A 22,745-nucleotide genomic window follows, 5' to 3' on the forward strand; every position below is an offset into this window, starting at 1 on the left:
ATTTAAAAAAAATTTTATTAAAAAATAATTAACCAAAAAATTACTAAAAAATTTTACCTGTAAACGTTTACAACCATTATTATTAGCTTTACTGCGTGCGCAACAAATGTTTATTTTAATTGTTAATTGTTTAAATTTTTTTTGCTTCAATGTTAGCATATAAACATTGCACTACGCAAACAAAACTATTTTTTCACATATTTTACGCTTTCAAATTACATAACACACTTGTATGATATAAAAATTTAATAGTTAATTAAAATAAACTGAAAAATAAATACTGTAACAAAAGTTTGGCTTGCCGTTAAAAAATTACAAAAAAAAATTATGAAATTTACATACATACATATGCGTTAAATATTTTATGACACATTTTCGGTTTACACAAATATTTTTGTTGTAAATTTAAAAGTTTCAAATTAACTTTGACGTGTAACTATTAAATGCCAATCGGTTGGTACGAACATTTTAATTTTTTTTTTCTAGTTTAACATTTCGACTATTCTCATGTAACGGCTAGTATATGCTTAAGCTAAATAATAAGACTTAGTGCTAAATGTGTCGTTACTACAAGTGAAACATAATTTTAATAAGTCAATTACTATTTTTTCGCTTTTTCAATTATATTACTTATTACATAGAAACTTTTTGAGGCTAATTTCCACAATTTCTTTTTTTTTTCAACTGTGACAGCATAAAAATTACCACAAAATCTGTTGTTACTAACTTTTCCTTTGGAATGGACGTTTTAAATATTTTATGTATGTGTTTGTGTAGCTTTTATGAAAAAGAAAAAATTGTCATTTCGTATATTTTGGCGGAAACTTTTTATATTTACAGAAAATTTGTTGTTTGCTGAAACATTTTTTTGCACTTTCTAAAAGATATAAAGATATCTATTTTTACACAATGCTACAAGTATGTGTGTGTGGCGTGGTTTGCATGTCTGTTATATATATTTTTTTTTTATATATTTTCTCATTTTCTTTAATTATAGGGAAGACTTTACAAAGATAATCAATTACTTTGTTGTTGCACATACTTTTTGTTTACTATTAACTTGATATATTTTTTTTTGCGGTACATGCTCACATATGTAAGTATGTATGATTGCGCGTACATACTATTTCAGTTCAGATTCAGATTTTCTTTGCTGCATGCACAAATTTAAAAACGATATTTAATTAAAAATAGTCCCATCGCTTAATATTTAGAACAAATAGATTTTAATAGTAAAAAAAAAACAAAAATCAGTAGTAAAAGTCATGTTTGTATGCATATACCTTTTGTGTGTATATGTATATAATAGTTATAGTATGTATCAGCAAATGTTAGTGTGAAACAATAAAAAGTTAACTAACATGTAATAAAAAAAATTATATATTTATATATATGACAACTATCTATCTAACTAATTGTAAATATCATGATTAGAAACAACAACAACTAATGTGCTTGCCACTTAAATTTAGATTCCATCAACCACTGTTGACCCTTTGAGTAATCACATGGCCGCAACAGCGGCGTCACCGGGTCACTACGTGACGGACGTTGCAAACAATTGCCAGTATTGGTGTGTCGTATCGTTTTATCCTGCGCGTTTCAAAATGGAATGGTAAGGAATTTTTAATTATAAAAGTATAGATACCGGAATAGTAAAAAATGTATATTACATATTTTATATACATTAGCAGAAATATTTATATATTGATTTTGTCCTTTTACGATTTTTATACCCTCAACAAGTTGGCCAGAATGTTTGTAACAACCAAGAGAAATCGTCGACTCTATATATAAACTTTATCAACTTGATGAGCTGAGTCGATTCCGCGAGTCCATCTGTCCGTCCGTCTGTATATAAACGAACTAGTCTCAATTTTTAAGATATCGATCATCAAGAAACTGCTCATATCGGATATAGATTCAGGTGCTTGTATAGAACATTATTTCATTGGACGAGATATCTTCAAGAAATTTATCATGCATTATTGCTCAAAATAACTTCTTCTACCACACTATTAAAATCCCACGAGAGTTTGGTTTACGTAACCGGAACGGACGCGGATTTTTATCTGGCCAAGGACTGTCAACTGGGCCGAATTCTGTCGCTACAGCAACAACTACCAAAATTAATAAAACATTTTGAATTCCCACTCACCTCTGCATCATAAACCCATTCTTGATTGCCACCCATATTATGGCAACGCACCATATTCACCGGACCCATCGCATTCGATGCGTCCAAGCAGAGATCATCGGACATGATCTGCTGTCGTTTCGTGTAGGCGAACACTTGATTGCCACCCAAGCCGTGGCAATAGCTGACGCCGATCTTTTCACCATATTTGCGACCCATAGTGTCGAGGCATGTCTCCGTTTCGGCGTTGCGAATCTGGTGGCGATACAAAAATCAATAAATATAAAAGATATTAGTAAAACAATAAATAAAGCATATATTTTAGCGATTTACCTCGCCCAAATAGTAATAGTCTAATGGCATTAAACTTTCCGGATAAATATTCTCCAAATACCAGCGGAAGCTCTTACATTGTAAACGTTCGCGCAGCGCTCGTCGATCGCTCACATCACCGGCTACAGCTTTGCGTGCACCTGTTCATTTTCAGTTTCAATTTTCGCGTTGAAATGAGTTTGAGATTTGTAAAACAAAGTGTAAAAATTAATTTTTATAAAAACCATGTGTTTTCGTTTGTTTGTTTACTTTTGTAAGAAGAAGAAATGGAAGATAAATAAATGAACAGTGGTGGGTGTGACTGTGATCACAGTGTGTGGTATTAATATTTAGTGTTTATTTACAAAGTGAAAGTTAAGGGATTTGCATGCTTTTTTGTTGCAGAGTGTGTTAATGTTACATTTACTTATTACTTCATAACTCAATGTGTAATATTTTATTAAAAAATACATTAAAAGTTTGGTTACGCATTATGTTATAATAATATATGAAAATTTGCAACAGCGCATCATAGTGTTTTTGGCGTTTTTTTTTTATAATAAAATGTGTTATCTAGCAATTAACTAAAAGATTCGTAAAAAAAATAACAATGTATTTAGTTAGAAATCTGCCAAAAAGAAATTTGTTCTCATTTGCTTAAGGAATTGTAGTCAGGACTGCTACTTATAGACGTCTGCAATAGGTATACTATAAGTAATACATTGAAAGAACTAATCATATGCTACCAAGGTGAGTACGACTGGATATAAAACTGGTTTCATTCGGGTAACCAGACAAGATTGTGATTGGGACGGAGCTGTACGGGCTTGAGGATTGGAAACTTTAAAGTAAAATTACATTAAGCGTTTATACGTGGCTGACTCTGACTGTCAAATAAACTTAGTTGGAGAATATTCGAGCACATTTCCTTTCAATAAAATAGTATTTATTCTCTGAACAGGGTATATTAAGATTGCTACGAAGTTTGTAACACCCAAAAGCAAACGTTGGAGACCTTATAAAGGTTATGTTGACTATACTGAGTTGATTTTGCTAAATGCGTCTGTCTGCCTGTACATACGCATCGACTATGTTTTGAGATATAGATCTGAAATTGTTTACACGTCTCTTTCTCTTCAAGACGCTCTTCATTTGTCGGAACCGCTTCTGAAATTTTGAAGTAATTCTTCTGATCCGATGTATAGCATTACTCTATAATTTGTAAGCTAAGGTTGCTGACTTGGCTAAATGTTATCTAAAGGAGCATTGCCCTCAAAAAATTAAAACAAATGAGACATTGACCCCAGAAAATGCAAACAAAAGGGTCATTGGCCTCAAATTTAAAGAAGGGTTATTGACTTGGCTAAATGTGAATGAAATGGTTCTAAAAATAGGTTTTTGACCGGGCTAAATAAACAAAAAAAAATTGTCATTGAGCTCATAAATAAAGTGTAAAAAAAAGTTTTATGGTTATTTTTTCCACGAAACTGTCCATTATTCAAAACCGCCAATATCGGACTATTATAATACTTTTTTTATTATAAGCTTTTCTAATCTTTTTACTCTTTTTAGCTATAAAATATGTCTCTGTGATGGATATAAGGGCTTCGGTGGAGATGAAGTTAACGTTTTTTCTAGTTTTTAATTAATTTTTGAAGGATAACATAAGAAGGTCTAATCTTTTATCATATATTCAAGGAAGAAAAGCTAAAATTAGATCACTAGCCTATAGAGATACTTCGCGATACTACATATTAAGCTATGATATATAATAGAACAGATAACGATATCGATAATACGAAAACTAAAAAAAAGAATTTGTTGGTTTGAAAATAAAAATCAATTCGATAATTTTTTAAAATGTAAGTTCGCATTTATCGAAAACACTGAATATATTAAAGCATAAGCATACTTTAACGTGCCATCAAATATGAATATGCCTCAAATAAACTAATTTTACATTGTTAAATATCGTTTTTGTTAAAAAAATAATGTTTTAAGCAGAGTTTTTGTACTGAATCTACATCATTCATGTATAAATGTATATAAATGCGTGCATATAATTAATATTATATAAAGCAAGTACATGAATATTAGCAATAACAAAGAGCAGACAAAGCAAGCAGACCTGCAAAATCTTTACAGAAATAGCTAAATACGACTATTTTACAACAATTAATAATAAAATATACTTATAAATATATGTATACAACCATAAAAAATATACTTTTATAAACACAAAACAAAAAAAAATGTATATGTACAATAAAAAAACATAGCCTTAAATATTTTAAAAATTTTATACATAAATAACTTGTTGCAAATATGTTGGCAGAGGTATGTAACAGTAAAAAAAAAATGGTGGTATGAAGAAACAAGTCAGCTGTTGCAAAAAAACAAACACGAGAGATGGAGTTGGTACTTTCGCTCAAATTTCATAAAACAAATTTAAAATCTAAATGTATACATAGCAACAAACAAATGATAACATAGCACAGGGCAAGAAGAAAGCGTCAACAAAATAAATGAAGAGAATCATACAAATAACGGCATAAAATTAAGGTAATTTCCAAGGAACAAGACAAGTGAGGGAGGGGGGACAGAAACAGATGTTGCATACGCATGTTCAAGGGTAATGAATACAGTGGCGGGCGGATACAGTGTATTTACGAGTTTTACGGTTTTGGCAATATGCATGTGGTAAGTATTTATGGTGGTAATAGACTTGCGTAAGAGTTTTTTACGTAAAAATGGTTGAACTTTGGTAAAACTAAAATCACTAATTTCATTTTAATTTTACTAAATTTTTTTTGCTTAGCAAAAACCAACCAAAAAAATAAAATAAAACATTTCAGACACAAATAACAAAAAAATTAGCAATAAAAATGAAGACGAAAGGAAAAAACAACAACAAAAACATAAAAAAACGATATGCTAATAAATGAATGCATGTAGTAATATTAAATTTTCGCTAATCGAATTGTGCATAAATTGCAATAGCAGAAAGAGAGAGTTAGGTATATACTATATGGACATATATAGTGGGAAAGAGGGAGAGCGATGCTGAGCAATGTAGTGCTTTTGTTGTTGTTAACCTGGATAAAAACTGTAGTAAAACTCTTTCCAATCGTCCAGCCACACTTCAACCAAACGCGCATTATTATGATTGACAATTTCCGTTGTGCCACCGGGGAAGGTGTACGGCGTCGATTTACGAAACACGTGACCCACACGCGAACAGGGCGCAATCTCGAGCACACCGCCACACATCCAGACCTAAGCGCGCGCAAGCAACCAACCAACCAACCGACCAAATGCATGTATGTAAGGGACGTACGTAAGCGCGTGTGTGTGGTTGCGCATGCGTGAATGCAGAAAGTTGTTTCAGTGAGGCATAATTACGCGTGTGTTGTTGCGAACGCCGGGAAACGTACGTAGCATTGTTATTTTTTTCGATTTTGTTGAGCGTTTTATATTTTTTTAAGTTTAGTTTTTGTTCCAAATTTTATTAATGAAGTAATGTGTTGTTGTTTTTGTTGGATTTGAAGTTAGCATTAATGTTGTTAGCACCATAATTAATGTTATTGTTGTTAGCCAACACAAGCAATACACGTTAATTAGTTACGCATGTTGTTTTTATTGTTATAATTATTATTTGTAAGCATTTAGACATTAGAGCGGGAGCGAGGGAGAAAAGAGAAAAACAAATGATGAAGTTTATTTAGAAATTTACTTCGCAACACACTGCTTTAATAACTAAACAATCTGGTATTGTATAAATATATGTACTATATGCAGTTAGAATTCTGATATTTTCGCATTTCGATTAATTTTGTTCGAAAAATATTATTTTTTTTTTTCAAGTGATAAAATTTAGTTCAATTTAATATTATATTTTTTAACGTAAAAAACAAAAATGTTTTTATGCATGCCGAAGATATCAGTCGTATAGAGTATCCACCTTGATTTTACATATTTTGCACTGCTGAGCTGTAATTACTACAACAGCCATCAATAAATACCCCTAACTAACATAACTCAAACCTAATCAATAATCTAAATGTAAAACAACTAAAAACTACATTAATTTATTATAAGTATGTAAGTGTGGGTGGCATTAAAGGGTTAATATGTATATTTTATCTGAAATTAATTTCATAGGCGTTCGGAATTTTCGCCAGACTCTTCCAAGTCACATACGAAAATCAATAAATTTAAATACTTTTCATACATTAAACTGTATTTACTACGAGTTATGTCATACGACAATTTCGTCACAAAGTTCCAAATATAAGTCAATTAATTAGCATATTTAGCGAGTTACTAGCAAATATTGACCCCAAAATTAGAGAAAGATTTTAATCAAATATGTATTGTTGTTTGTGTGTGTATGTGTAGTACTGGTTTAAGGTTTGTATGATTTACCAACAATTTAATATAGGTATTAATTTAGTCGCTTTGGTTCTATTTAAGAATACAGATATCAAATATTTTGCGATGAGCCCGAATTTTTTGGTATGCGAAAGGGTTACAGAGATAAAGATATAACAAAATAATGGTAATTTAGTTAAAAAATATTAAAAATAAATTAAAAAATATTTAAGTATATGACTTTTAATAACCAATTAAAAAAGTAAGGTTATGGCATATTTTTTAAACAGCATTTAAATAAACAGGAAGCAAGCCAATCATAAGATATTACTACACACAGGTATGTGAATTCAACTATACTCGTATTAATTTTTTAGAGAAAATACATATGTTCAGCTAAAATGTAAAATAGCCTTACATCATTTTCAGAAGTTTACAGGGAAAAAAAACGATTTATATGAACAAATTATTTTTTAACAAATATATATATATATTTTTTTTAAACATAAATTAAATTCATTTTTTTCTTTTAAATTTTAGTTTAGCTTAAATTTTCTTTTAGTTTGTTTATTAATTAATTAATTATTAGATAATATTAAATGGAGAAAATTTAATTTTAATTGAATTTTTAATTTAATTTAAAATAATTCTAAAAAAATAGATTATTATTGTTATTAATGAATTAATTATTATACATATAATATTATGTGGAAAAAATTTTATAAAAAAAATTAATTTTATTGTAAACACTTAATTTTAATTTAATTTTTAGTTTAGTTTAAGCATTTTTTTCTGAAAATTTAGTTACTATTATCTATTAATTAATTAATTTTATATAAATATTATTAATTAGTTTTATAATTTTTTTGAAAAAACTTTGATATAAGCTGGTTATAATTGTTATAGCAATAGTTTAAAAAACTCAGTTTAAATTTTTTTTTAAATTTTTAACTAATTTAACTTTTTTTTTAATTTTTTTAAAACTACTTAATTTTAAATGTATGTGAAAAAATAATTAATTTTTTTAATTAGTGATATTTTGGTATTTATGATAGTTAAAAAAAATTATTTAAAAAATTTGGTTTTTAAAAAACTTTTATTACAATTTGGTTGTAATTGTTAAAACATTAGTTTAAAATACATATGTATGTATGTACATACATATCTGTAATATGATGTAGTGAATCATGGTCAATAAAAGATCAATTTCAGATTTTTTGTTGATTACTTATTTTGCATTTTAGGTGACGATATATAGCATAAATGAAAATCGAATTTATATTCTCTCAGTGATTATTAGCATTTTAGCGCGATTATTTGTGAAAATTTGTTAATAACATATATTTTTTTATAATTGAAAGCAAGTTTTTATGTGTTTATGTTTAACTAAAACATAACCCCATTTTTTTTTTTTTTTGCCAATTTTGTGTTATACTTAAAATATTAATAACAGTATTTTACTGCAGCTGACTTTGCCTTTGATAATAAAAAAATTCCTTATTAGTGAAATTTTAACATTGAATATCGGCGCAATAATATTTTCGAATATATAAGTTCTCATTGTCATCTATGAAAAGTGATTTAAATATGGAAAATTTTGTGATTACAACATTAACGCTTATTAATAAAACATATGTTGCTCAAATTTGGTATGGTTTAATAAAAATAAAAGGAATAAGTAGAAAGTGAATAAAATAGTTATTTGAATAAAATATGTAATAAAAGAAAAGAAATCTTAATTACATTTAGTGATGTAAAAAATTGTAATTAACTTTAAGTTTGTTAGTCAAGTTGAGGTTAAAAAAGTTAATACACGGGTGGTAGGTGATTTATTTTACCAAATATGGAAAAAAATGTTTGTATTGTTTAGATTACGCTGATAATTTGTGTAGTTATGTAGTGGAAGTAAAAGTGTCGGTAGTTTTTAGTTTCGAAACAAATGTATTCATGTATATTTTAAGTAGTAAGATTGGTAGTATTTTAAGTAGTAGTAGTAAGTAGTAGGAAACAATGTGAACAAGACACAATTTCGAACCTGAGCTCATTGCATAATAAAAATCACGCCACTCATCCAACCACACTTCGGCCACACGCGCCGCATTGTGCAGCACAATTTTGGCCACACCGCCAGGGAATGTATAGGGCGACTTATCACGGAAGACATGACCCACATGTGAGCAGGGTATAATTTCTAAAATGCCGCCACATTGCCATATCTAAAGTGTAGTAGTAAAATTCATTTTTAAACTATGCCGTTTAACACGAGCAAAACATCAAGTAACACAAAGAGTTAAACTTAAGCTCGTCGCTATATCAAAAAAAAAAAAACAAAAAAACAAAAAAAAAAATAGCAACTCTTTTCATTTATGCTTTTTGCCTACAAGAAATCGGCAATATATTTTACTGAAAATTAAGTTAACTTTTAAATTTTATTTAAAAAAAATTAGTTTGTAAATAATTTTGTGAGTTGAAGTGGTTGGCTTACCCGGAAGGACATTTCTAAATTTTCACCACCCCATATATCCATGCCCTCATCATATGAACCAATTTCATAGAAATAATCTTTGTCAATCGAGAACAGGCCACCGGCCATGGTGGGCGTGCGCAGAGGCGCGGTACGATCATTATTGCGACGCTCCATTTCACGCTGAGGAACACGATACCTAAAATGGAATGACAAAAATTAAAAATGAGTTAATTAGTACAAAGTTATAAATACTAAAAAAAAATAATTTAAAATATAGTTAATTTTTTTTTTAATAATGAACAATAAAAATAATTAATTAAGTGTAAAATTAATAATTTAATAAAAAATTAATAATTTAATAAAAAAAATTAATAATTAAAAAATTAAATTAATAATTATTTCAAGTATTTGACACTTCAAATTTAATTTTTAATTTGCTATTAGCTTGTATCTGCATTTAAGAAAAATTAAGAATCCTCCGAAGTAATCGGATACTCAAAATCATAAATTTCAAGTTTTGTATTTAAAATTAAGTAAAACTTTCATATTTTATTAATTCTAAATAAAAAAGCTAAAATTTGCTCTCAATTATTTAATTATTAGCATTATCTGATTATAAGTGTCTTACAATCACATAACGCTAAATTTCGAGAGTAAGCGTCCATCTAACAATAATTCATTAGAGCAACGCAATCACAATTTCAACTTTCAATTTACCATCTGAAATTCAATTTCCAATTGAAACCACCCCACGTTGAGTCCGAAGCGGTTATATATTCGAAAGACTCATCGGAGATCACATCAATTATGGGACACACCACGGTGCGACGATTTTGCACAATGCGCGCTAACAGCGGTTCCAGCCAACCCTCTGTGCACTCACAGTGCGCATCCAGGAATGTGATGACTTCACCCTACAAAAACAAAAGGTGTAGAGCATAAGCAATGGGTTAAAAGGAGAACCCGAAGAAAATAATTTTGTATTATCAATGCTTATACCGTCACGTGCTCGGCGCCTAGCAGGCGGGCGCGTATTAAGCCGGAGCGTTTCTCCGTGCGCAGCACAAATGTATGCACCGGTAATTTCGCCACATAGTCCTCCAGCTTTTTGCCCAAATAATCTGTGTGCGATGGGAAGAGTTAAAACGAAAGGAAGAAATTTTTTAAGTAAAAATGTTTACTTATTTACATAAATTAATGATTTCAATGGATATTTAATTACACAAATCATGCTTTAAAGTTATCTTCGTGCTTACCACGCTCGCTGGCGTCATCCACAAGTATAATCTCCTTGAGTAGGGTGCGCGGCGACCGATTGATGACACTCCAAACGGTGCGGAGCAGCGTTGACCACGCTTCATTGTGGAAAACTATCACAATTGAGGTTGTTGGCAGTTTCGATGGATAAAGCTTCTTCTTGCAACTGTAAATGTGGATTGCGAAGGTGTTGTGGTCACAAAAATTAAATTAAATTTACGATACATATGCTGTAATATACTGTATATATTGGAAATAATGACATATTTTGCAATGTAAAATTAAAAATCATTTATTTGAAGTTATATTTTCCACATGCACACACTTACTTTTCATGCCGCACATCGGTTAGCGAACGATTCAATGAGATCATATCGCTGGCCAGTAGATTGAATTGATTCTCTTTGAATTTCTCCTTCATCAGATCCTTCATTTCCGGTGGTATTTTAACTGGTTTACCCAATTCGCCTTGTTTGCCCTTCTCTTCCTTTACCGTTGGCGCCGAACGCCATTTCTTCAATAACGTACTGCGATATGTCATGGAAATACCGCCGCCCGCAAAGCCACCGGGACCCTTACCCACACCGCCAGCATCTCCGCCGTCCAAACTCTTTTCTGTGTTAATTTCACTGTCATCAACCATATTTTGTTCGTCGATAAGCTTTTGTGCATCTGGCACCTGCAACCGGAAAGCCGAAAGGAAAATGCATTATCAAAGGGTGTGGAAAAAAGCAACAATTTTCGTAATGGAAAAATTACATTTAATAAAACATGCACTTTTATATGTGAGTTTTTGCATTTACTTTTTGAGTGGCGATAATTGAATTAAAAAAAAAAGGTTATTGAATCATCTGTCACATGTGGAAATATGTAATGGTGTAAAAATGTGACATACATACAAATGTATGTACACGGGAAAAATCCAGCTATGAAGTAATCAGTGATGTCGAAAAGCTGTTATTGATAAATTAAGTGTGTTAAGTTTAGTTTACAAAAACAAAATTAAAAATAAAATAATTAGATTAAAAATTTGGAAATTATTTTTAGCTTAATAACCTGGCAAATTTTTTTTTACTTCACAAATTTTTTCAACATAGTACATTGAGAAAAATGCGTAAATATTTTCGAATTTATTTATTTTAATATTATGATAAATCGCTTCAAAAAAATTTTAACGGTATATACAACTATTAAACTGAAATTAATCCAATTCGTAGATATTCAAAATATTTAAGGTATAACATCTTGTTATAACGGGTTATCCAAGCAGAGGTACTTTTTTCAAAAGCCTTTTTTCACAGATCACGTGTGAGTCAATTTGGCGCCATTCGCAGCAACTCAGATTGATGTGTGAAACGACTTGGCGCAGTTTACGTGAAAATCTTAAATTGAAAGTGCACAAAATACAGACAGCTTGTGCCAGAACTGAGCCGCCCAACCTTCCCAAGCGACATTGCTTCGTTCTATGAGCTCTTGAAAAATTCCAAGAAGATCCAACGCTTTCGAGCCAAATTTTTTTCAACAATAAGGCCCATTTCTGACTCAATGGGTATGTAATGATGATGAGACAAAGAACAACCGGACGATATTCAAGACTTGCCGTTTCATCCAGAAAAAACAACGGTTTGGTGAGATTTGTAGACCAGTGAAATCATTGGTCTATATTTCTTCAAAAATGATGCCGGTGAAATCGTAACCGTTAATGGCAAACGTTATCGTACCATGATAACCGACTATTTGATGCCTGAAACTGAAGTTCGTGATCTCGCAACATTTGCTTTCAGCAAGACGGCGCCACTTCCCACATATCGCATCAATCAATGGATTTATCGAGAGAACACTTCGGTGAGCAGATAATTTCACATTTTGGGCCAGTCGATGGTCCACCAGTATCGCGTGATATGACACTATCAGACTATTTTCTGACCTAAAGTTTATGCGGACAACCCACTTCGATTTAGGCCTTGGAACAAAACATCACGCGTGTTATTCGCCAGTTACCAATCGAAATGCTCGAGCAAGTCATTGAAAATTGGACTCAACGGTTGGACCATCTGAGACGTAGCCACTACCAAAATTTGAAAGAGATAATTTTCAAAATATAAATGCCAAAGATGGTTCTTTCGAACGATAATAAACGGTCCCCCATTAAATTTGAGGGTTATGTGTTTTCTCTTTAAAAAAGTAGGTAAGGATCATCCTTTAGAGACCGTTATGATCGTTACACGGTTTTTTTTTCTTCTGCTCTACTTGAAGAACGCATAATTTTATGTCTGTTTTTGCTTTTAATTATTTTTTTCATCTACTCTTAAATAAATAAACAAAAGTTAACAAAAAAATGAGCAATGAAAAAATAAATTGCCAAAAACCACTCTAGACTGGGATATCACTTTAAGTCTACAAAAGTAAGTTGCTAAATCTAAAAGCGATTTGATGTGGAAAATCAGGCTAATTCACTGCTTAATATACTATAATGCCTATCTTGTTTCAATTTAAACACAGAACGTTTTTGAGGAGTTAAAAATTATGTAAACAAAAAATAAGAAAAGAATATAAGGAAGGCAATAAAATAGCACATGTATTAATCAGTTAATACAAGGAATGCGGAGTTATCAGAAAAAATTACATTTATAAAAATACATGCAGTTGTGGCTGAGCATCATTGGTAATAATAATTTTATTTTTCCTTCGCAACTACACACAGTTCGCTTAAAGAACGCAGAAAAAGGCACGGACCGGTGGCATGCAACAAATAACGTTTTTGTAATGAAAATACTACAATATTTATAGCGCGAGTAAGCACTCACATCCAAGCACATACAAACATATGTCTTATGATTGTTCCTGCGTATGAAAGAACGTAGGAAATGTGAATGTCGTTGGTCATATGCCGCCTGTAACAAAAACCCTCCTTGTCGGCAGTGACTGTGCCAATGTTGTTGGTGTCAGTGACGACAGCAACAAGCAGAGCAGCTGAGCGGCCTACAGTCGCACCTAATAGGCCACACGTACATACTTCCATACGTGCATGCATATATATGTACATGTATGTATGAATATACAGGTATATAAAGTGCAGCCAACAAACATTGAAAAATATATGCGACAGACAGAGAGGCGCAGGGTTGCGATATGGGAACAATGGAGAACCCCAGCCCTGGCAGAGCAAAGCGGAGCAAAATGCAGTCGAGCAGTCGACAAAAGCCAATGAAGCACGTCAGGCAGCTGCTGAAGCGGTTAGCAAGACAACGTCGGACCGGCAAAGCTGTGTGGGCTACAATTTTTTGTGTGCTTCAGTGGCGAGCGTGTGCGCAAAGGCAGCAACAACATTGGGAGCAATGCGTTAAGTCGCGTTATGTTGTGTCTGCTGCTGGTTCGTGCCACAAGCCAAGTTCAACACTGTAATTCTGATTTAAGGCAAGATTTATTGCGTAATTAATTGCAATGCCGGTTGGTTGACTGGCTGCAACAACAACAGCAAACACGCATACATACTTACACACATGTGGACGCATACAACAACAGGCAATTGCAACAAAACAATAATAATTATAACAACGGATGGCCGACGGGCCGCAAATGACCAGCTTGGAGAAATGATAGAAATAACAACAGCGAGGAGGATAGGAGTAGCACACTAAAACAACAACAACAATGAGTGGAGCTGCGCAGTAGCAAAAACAAAAACAATGAGGAGTAAAGTAGCGCAGCAATAATAACAACAAAAAGAAAGAGTGGAGCACCCCAGCAACAATAACAACAACAACAGTAGCAAGGAGGATTGTAACTGTGGATCAACAACAACGTCGACAATGCCGCTCACGACGTGTTAATTAAAATGTTATACTCCAGAGCTGGTGTCTCTTCGGGACAACAACAATAGTTGCAGCAACAACTTCATAATATGTGGCAGAAGTGTTGGCGCATCAGCAACCAACAACAATGGCAACTAAAAGTTATGAGCAAGCACATTGAAATACCCATGCAAACATATACATATATGTACATACGTTAGAGACATATATGTATGTAAGTGCGTAAGTATGCCCGAACGCAAATTTGCACCAGCGCGGACAAATATTTCCCTGTATTTTAGCTGCAAACTTTATGGTCTTCCTGCATTTAACTTTTAAGCTGCGAACACATTCATCAGCACAAATATATGTTCGCAGGTACAATCGCACATATACATGTAGATATGTATGTACACATCTGCATATGTGTGCAATATTGCCGGGTAAAATAGTATGTCATTTAATTAAAACAAGAGCAATTTCGTTGCGTTATAATTTCAAACTTTTGCTAAATTTATGTGCTTTTTTTTTATTAAATAATTAATGAAAACTAATTAGCATGCTGCAATTGTATATACTATATAGTTACTATAGTGGAGAGAAAATACAATACTTTCGAAGTCAGTTTGTTCTGAAAAATTTTCTATTTAGAGAATTTTTTTCTTTTTAGATACATATGTTTTTGAAAAATGTAAATCAAGTTGTCCTGAATAATTGGAGATTTGTGAAATTGAATATGGGGGGAAAATGTGGGGACCTCATTAAAGTGGTCCAACAATATCTTCAATGCTACCAAGTTTTGTTTTACTGATTTTTCACCGGTTTTAACGGTATGGCTGAAATAAGAAATTACTGTCAAAAGTGCAAATCCAAAACTTTTTTGTTGATTTTAAAAATGTAGGACTTGAAAAATGAGATAATTCTTTTTTATAGAAACCCCAAAACCTTTTTTTGATGTATTTTTAAAACATAGAGCTTGAAACATAGGAGAATTTTTTATAGAAACCCCAAAGAATGTTCTTTCCAAGGATAATAAACTCACAAACAATAAAAATTTTAAGTTTCTGTGTTTTTTCTTTAAAAAAGTAGGAATCCTCGAAAACGAGGCTATAATAGGGTATACCATATAAATAAATACCATATAGGAACTTGTTTCTGATAGGTTAGTATGACAGCAAGTTCAATAGTGGTCCGATTTAAAAAAAATATTCGGAGATTGTGGCGTTGCCTTAACAAATAATCCGTGCCAAATTTCGTGAAAATATCTCGTCAAATAAAAAAGGTTACTGCACAAGGATTTTATCGGTCAGGTCGTATGGTCCGAAATCGGCAGTACCACCAATTGAGCATCTTATTGGAGAAAAACGAGTGCGCGTAAGACATCAGATCTGTATCCCACAAAGTCAGGGACTGGTTCACGTTTATACAAAAATATGTGTAAGGCTACACAGCTTATTATGCTGGTCATTTATATGCTTCATAGGATCTTCGACATTTTCTTCTGGATATTAAGAACTTCGTGGCAAACTTAACTAATCAAGGTATAAATATATACATACATATTTGAATTTGATACATCTAATTGAAGAAATTTGAACTAGAAAATACATTTCCATTTTCCAAAAATGGCTTATGATGATTATTTCGCAAGCCGACTAATACATAAGTCTTACAGTAACTTCATATTCGAAATATTATAAATTGAAGTGTTTCTAACAGTACGTTCACTGAACTACGACTTGATATAGAAGCGATAACACGCCACTCTGTAAGTTACTCCACAAATACATATACATACATAATTAATGCCACTAACCTATTCCCCACATATGGAGCTAAATATTTCACATTACTATTTTCAAAATGAAATCAACTTTCAACTCACCTCCACATCATACTCCCCGGGCCGCTTACACCGCCAACCGTCGCGTCCAATGCAATCCGAATAGCGGGCGATTAGCACGAAATCCACAATCACCCACACCAAGGAGGTGAGCAAAACGATGCGACAGGTATTGGAGCGCATGCGACCGCGCAGTTTACGTGTAAAATTCATGGCGGACATATTGCGCAAATGTATATATATGTATGTATGTATGTGTGTGCGGGTATGCAATTTGAACTGATGTTTGTGGAAAATGAGTTTGTGTTTTTGTTTAAATTACTTTCGCTCTCTGCTCTACTCCTTTGAATTGCACTTAAACGCTAATCGTAACAGCTTAAAATAGTTGATTAAATTTATGAGCACCACATCACAAACCAAATTATGAACTAAAACGAGGAAAAAAGATACGCGTGTAGAAACAACAAACAACTTGGGTTTTTAGCAACAAATTATGGTGTGTATTTTATAAATTATGATTGTGTTTTATTGTTGAACACACTGATGTTGGCATTCAACTTGACGGCGGCACGGTGAGGATGAGTTTAAATTGCGTTGGCACTTGTGACATGCTTTCCGGTGGAGGTGACGACCTGTGGGTGCGTATGTGGCTCAGAGGCTGCTATTTGCGCGACTGGCGTTTGTGATTTGAGACCGTTGATTTGTTTGTGTGGAAATGGCTGACGCAGCGCTGCTAACACTATCAGCGTGCCAAATGTAGATATGCAAAATTCTTCCGGTTTGAGATAACAGTACTTTGTTAACGTTTCTAAATTGTTGGCAAATTCAATTTTAACTAATTTCTATTTCGGGTGTTATCGTCGCCTTCTTGGAATTTGAGCTTAGTGAGTTTTAACTGTGACATTCGAGTGTGTTTTTTAATGAATTTGCTTTTTATGGTTGCTACAAATTAAATTATTACTTTTTCGCTCATCGCTGGTTTATTGTGTATGTTTGTGGATTTTTTATGTTTGCTTTTATTTTATTATTATTGTTTTTGTATAAAAAGAGCTTGGGAATATTTAGTTTGCGTGGCGTTTTAGCGCCTTGAACACGCTGGCGAACGGTGAGCGACGATCGTTTGACGGCGGATTATTGTTGTTTTATTATTTTTTATGTTTTCTTATAATATTTTTGATTGTAAGTAAGTGTATTATATGCCGCTCATTAACACGTTAAGTGAATATTTTAAAATATTTATTATTTTCACGCACTACAACTACTATGTATAGTATTATACGACATCATACAGTGCTCACTGTTTACTGCGTCGTCGATCAGCTGTGCGCACAAGTTGGCCACATCAGTAGGTCTCTTGGTCAATGGGTAATACGAGTAAACGTTAAACGGTTTCTTTACAATTTTTTTCTTCTTATGTGTTAGTTTATTTAATTTATTTGTTCGGATTATTTACGCGCACAGATCTACTGGTTCGCTTTTACCAACTTCTTCAATATTTGCAGCACACTTTGTGCCTCTTTCGTCGTATTCCTGGCGTTCTTATCAAGCGTGAAACAGTTGCTTGTATTAACGTTACGGCGTATTAAAATGCAAATGACCAATAATATTTTCAATCTGCAATGTAGATCGTTTGCTATTGTTGGAAGGCCTTGAAACGCGCAGTCGTCTCGCTCAACTGGAAAAGAAAAAAAAAGTGAATAAAAACATTAATGAATGGGTGTGCACGCAGCGGTATAAAAATGTCATGTAAATAGCATGTATGTAGGTTTGTCTATGCATGTATGTATATTTGTCTATATGAAATGATTTTCTAACAACGCTCTACGGCTTTCAGAAATTCAAAACGTAGGCGGCAGTATTTGAACTTGATCTATTTTCTTGTAAATCGTTAGGTTGTTTTTGCAAAAATGTCAACGAAATTGAAAGCTTATTAAATAACACATATGTATGTATGTATATATTTTTAACAGCTCATTAACACAATAGCTCAGCGTCGAAGTCATTAATCTTTTTCAGTTTTATTGTCAACAACTGCAGTTACTTACAACTCCAATAGATAAAGCGTAACGTAACACGTGTATGTATGTATGTATGTTTGTTATGAACATATATACATACAACATATAATACAAATTGGTAGGAATAATAAACAAAAGCCAATCAACTGATTACTTAGCACACATATATATATATGTAAGTATTTTGACAGATAAGATAAAACATTATTAAATATTTATGCAATATATTAATACTATTTTACTATAATCATTTTATATTTTAAACTTTTGTTTTGCATTCAGCTAAGCTCTAAGAACCAATATAAATTTTAGAGTATGCGCTATTCTAACCTCTCATAAGAGTTAACATTTTTTTGTTGTATGAAAATAGGAATAAAATTAAAAATTAATAAATTTAAATATATTCATTGGATTGGCATACCACTCTATCGCGCTCTTTTGCTCTTTACAAACCAAAAAAACTATAAATTAAGAATCAATTACGTACTTACAATAATTGTGGATATGCTAAGTATATAAGGCTGTTACTTGAGATAACTTAGGAAAATATTCTTTAATCCAGAAAGTCAAATTAATCTTTTCATCTTTTTCGCATGAATTTCTTGTTTCGATTTTGATGATTTTGGGTGTTTTTCGATCATTCGTATGCAGTTAGCATTAAAAAAAAATATTTGATTGACGAGAATGTCTGAAAATTATATTCTAGAATCATAAAAACAAAGCCAAACAGCTGATTTTGATTATGATTATGAGTCAAAACACTTTTGACAAATTGCTATTTTAAGGCTATCGAACCAACTTTTTATAACTGAATTTTAATTTTTTTTTTTAACTAAATATGAATTATATGAAATTGACATTTCTTACTCTTTTCCGCAACGCAAAAATTTACTTAAGGGTTTACATGGATTTATGGGTTTCTAAAAATCGATTTTTTTTATTGTCTTATTAAACTCCACAACACCTAGACAACCTTTAGAATATTGTCATAAATTTTCAAGTTGATCCAAGTAATAGTTTCGGCGACAGCCTTGAGAACTTGTGCGCTCTTTGGCTAATTATGCTAAGTACGCCGTCTTTGAACGCGTTTTTCTCGAAACTGTGGTTTTGAAGTCGGTTGGCAAGATTTCTCGAGAAATACTCTACCGATCTTCATGCAATTTTACACAGGTCTTTGAGATACAATTCTTATTCTTAAAGACTTGGACGAAGAATTTTTTTAGATTACAAATATTCGAAAAAAGTCGCAAAATTTTCCTTGAAATTTTCATTTTTTGTAAAAATATCTGCCAAAAATCCAATTTTCAGTTTTCGTCTCACCTTCAACTAAGTTTTAAGGTAAGGTTTTAACTAAAACACGTATTTTTCACTTTAGATAATTTTGTAAGGAGTTATCCTGCTTTTTTCCGCGGAGTCACTGGAAATGGCGTCGCAATAACCGAGTTTAAAACATTTTTTCCAAAATTTTTAGAATTTCTTTGTTAATAGTGTATGTTTGTAAAAATTTTTACAAAAATCTGTTTTTTACCCGAGAAAACCAATGTAACCCCTTAAATTTCTGTGTAAATAATTCCAGTTGGGTAATTCGAATTTAACAGGAAAAACAAAAATCAAAAAAAAAAAAAAAACTGAACACAAGCAAAACAAAACACGGAAAATAAAATTTAAGTCCACTTCTATGAATTACTCATAGGTGTTGATTGTAGTTAGTGAAACAAAAACAATATCGGCGTTATATTATATTTTCAACAATTTTACTGAAAACTGCGAAAAACTGATGGTTGCCACTATAAAATTACTGATTCCAACATTTATTTTGGGAAATTACCTTTTTTAAATTAAAGGGATGGAGAAATATTGAAGTGGTTTCTTCAGCAATTTCAAATAAAAATTTCTTAAATAATGATAAATACTCTAACGGATAATTGTAACAAAAAATTTTATAATATTACTAGTCGAAAAAGACTTTTCGTATTTTGTCACTAGATACCGTTGCAATCGTATATTTGTCATACCATATAGTGTTGGAAAGGTGAGATTTTAAGCTTCATTTAGCCAAAAAAATTAAATTCCTGAAAGTTGAAAAAAAGTTACATCTGTTCAAAAATGAGTGAAAATAATGAAGATATTCGCTTTATTTTGAATTTTTTTTATAAAAAAGTGAAGAATGCCACACAAGGCACCAATGATATTTGTGAAATTTACGAAGACGATGGTAAACCAGGATATAAATTTTCTCATATAAAAACATAAATATTTTTTTAGAATTTCTTTTGTTACAAATATACACTATTAAGAAAGAAATTCTGAAACATTTGAAAAAAATATCAAACAGTTGTAATCGACCAAGTATTTATGTCAAAGAATCAAGAATTATGTCAAAGGTTGTTTCAGTTTTTATATCTATTTTTATGGAGCTTCAAGTATTTTTCGAAAGATGTACCAAAGACTTAACAAATATTGTGACAAAATCTTTACTTGTGGTTAATTGCTCTTGTAATAAATAATGAGCTTTGTCATATACTTATTATAGCAAATTTCAACTAAGTGTTACTTCTAAAGATTTCCGCCCGGGTGCTCGGGGAGTGCTATTGAAAGAGGTGCGTCGCTGCAGCAACGAAGCAAATGTCGTCTCACCTCTGTGGAATTTCTTATGGCTGCGGACTGGTTTTTGCTCGCAGAAACGGGTTTCCAGTAAGAAATATGCAGTCGAGCCACATAGACCAACACATGCACCTAATTTATCTATGCGCCTTTGTTTTGCCATGAATTAAATAGTAAATACTGATGTGTTGCTCGCTTGCTTATTGTGACTTTAACGCTGACGCTGCTGCTCTAGACCGTTGCCGTGGTTTAACTTGTCAGTAAGAGTAATGTTATGCTTATTGTTGTTTGTTTTATTGTAATTTGTAAATAAATTAACTTTCATGGCAAATAAATACCGTTAAATAGCATTTATTCGCAATGTACACCCAAGTAGACGTTAATTGGTATTGGTGTGTGTGCAAAGTGTTTGGCCTTTGTGAGTATGGCTGCGCTCCACACACACATGCCGCCATTGGCAACGGTTAATCATGCAATGGAAATTGTTTCACTGCTGCCGTTGCTGGCATTCGTTTTTCGCATTGTTTTGTTTTGTTTTTTTTCCTTCTGTTTGAACGGTTAAACTCGTTGTACGGCCGGCTGATGACTCCGGCATTTGATTTTGGCATTTTGTATCTGCAATTGTTGTAGCAACTGTTTTGCTGTTGGCGCAGGCAAAATGTATAACATGAACCAAATGTAGCTAGCGCCTAAAGCTCAGCTGGCGCGGCATACAATTCATGCTATTTTCATTGCGGGCGGGAGAAAAATTGCAATTTTTTGCCAAAGTGATTTCGGAATTAATTAAACGCATATTATATGCTGCGTTTACACACACGACTCATTACTAAATGATTGACTGGGAAATGAGTTGTAAAATAGCAGAACTAAAGGTATATATGAACAAATTTACTGTTATAAAATATTTCAGTGTGATTTCGGTTAAATGCGCGTTTTGCGAACAATTTAAAAGAATATTTTTACAATAAATTTGGCAGACTTTGCTTCCGCTTCAATTATTCACGCATATTTGAATATGAAAATCACTCATCCGCCACGTTGCACAAACGGGAGAATGTTTAAAAGGGTTAAAAAAAAAGTGACAAAATTTGAATTTTGGAAATTATTTATTCAAAAATCGACACAACGTTTGTAAATATTTTTTATAGAGGCATATTTTTATAGCGTCATATTTTTTATAAAAGCTTAAMGGGATTTGTTTTAAATTTATAGTATCTATAAAATGAAATAACCGAATGTACATATGTAGGTCTATATAAGGTTTTCAGAAATTACACAATTTTGATCATGCTTTAAATTGCTTGCTGTGTGGACTTTTAATATTAAAGTTTATATTAATATAATTATAGCAATAAATTTGGTTAATTCTAAAATTAATGGTTACAAAAAGGGTTTTGAAAAATCATATTTTTTTATTATCTTATTAAATTTTACAAMAACTCTAAAATAATGTCCTAAATTTTCGAGAACATTTTCGGAGATACAGCCTTGAGTACCTGTGCGCTCGAGGCTAGCTAGGCTAAATGAGCAGTGTTTAAACGTGTTTTTCTCGAAATTGTGTTTTTGAAGTCGCTTTGCATGATTTCTCTAGAACTRCTCAATAGATTTTCAGGAAGTTAAACGCAAGTCTTTGAGATACAATTTTTAAACACTTGGACAAAGAATATCGAAAAAAATATTTTGTGAAATTTTAATTTTTTTTGTAAAAACATCTGCCAAAAATCCAATGCTTTTTTTCTTCGTCCAAGTCTTAACTAAAWTACGTATTTTTTTAACTTCGATGATCCTGTAAGGAGTTTTTCTGCCAATACGGGTGCATATTTCTTCCGAGGRGTCACCGGAAATGGTGTCGCAATGGCCGAGTTTAAAATATTTTTCTTCCAAAAATTTCAGAATTTCTTTGTTAATAGTGTATGTTTGTAACAATAAAAAATTTTAACAA

General features: G+C 31.9%; 1 protein-coding gene across 5 annotated transcripts in view; it reads right to left on the bottom strand.

Moving 5' to 3' along the window:
• Nucleotides 1–1,068: 1,068 nt before the first annotated feature.
• The window catches only part of LOC108970099 (polypeptide N-acetylgalactosaminyltransferase 5), a 61,319-nt gene continuing 39,642 nt past the window's right edge, over nt 1,069–22,745 (bottom strand). For 3 of the 5 annotated variants that reach the window (XM_018935252.1, XM_018935251.1, XM_018935250.1), the window contains exons 2-11: nt 16,224–16,609; nt 10,874–11,223; nt 10,544–10,710; nt 10,287–10,408; nt 10,005–10,201; nt 9,306–9,483; nt 8,856–9,036; nt 2,471–2,610; nt 2,159–2,392; nt 1,069–1,593 (exon numbers count right to left, since the gene is read on the bottom strand). In XM_018935252.1, coding sequence (XP_018790797.1) covers nt 1,447–1,593; nt 2,159–2,392; nt 2,471–2,610; nt 8,856–9,036; nt 9,306–9,483; nt 10,005–10,201; nt 10,287–10,408; nt 10,544–10,710; nt 10,874–11,223; nt 16,224–16,403 — 1,896 coding nt within the window. In that variant the 5' untranslated portion in view covers nt 16,404–16,609 and the 3' untranslated portion in view covers nt 1,069–1,446. Of the gene's footprint in view, nt 1,594–2,158; nt 2,393–2,470; nt 2,611–5,544; nt 5,726–8,855; nt 9,037–9,305; nt 9,484–10,004; nt 10,202–10,286; nt 10,409–10,543; nt 10,711–10,873; nt 11,224–16,223; nt 17,857–22,745 lie in introns of all 5 variants that reach the window. The other 2 variants (XM_018935253.1, XM_018935249.1) reach the window with 2 other exon arrangements.

The sequence above is a fragment of the Bactrocera latifrons genome, unplaced genomic scaffold, assembly GCF_001853355.1.
Source record: "Bactrocera latifrons isolate USDA-ARS-PBARC rearing strain unplaced genomic scaffold, ASM185335v1 scaffold_28, whole genome shotgun sequence".
Classification (NCBI taxonomy): Eukaryota; Metazoa; Arthropoda; class Insecta; order Diptera; family Tephritidae; genus Bactrocera; species Bactrocera latifrons.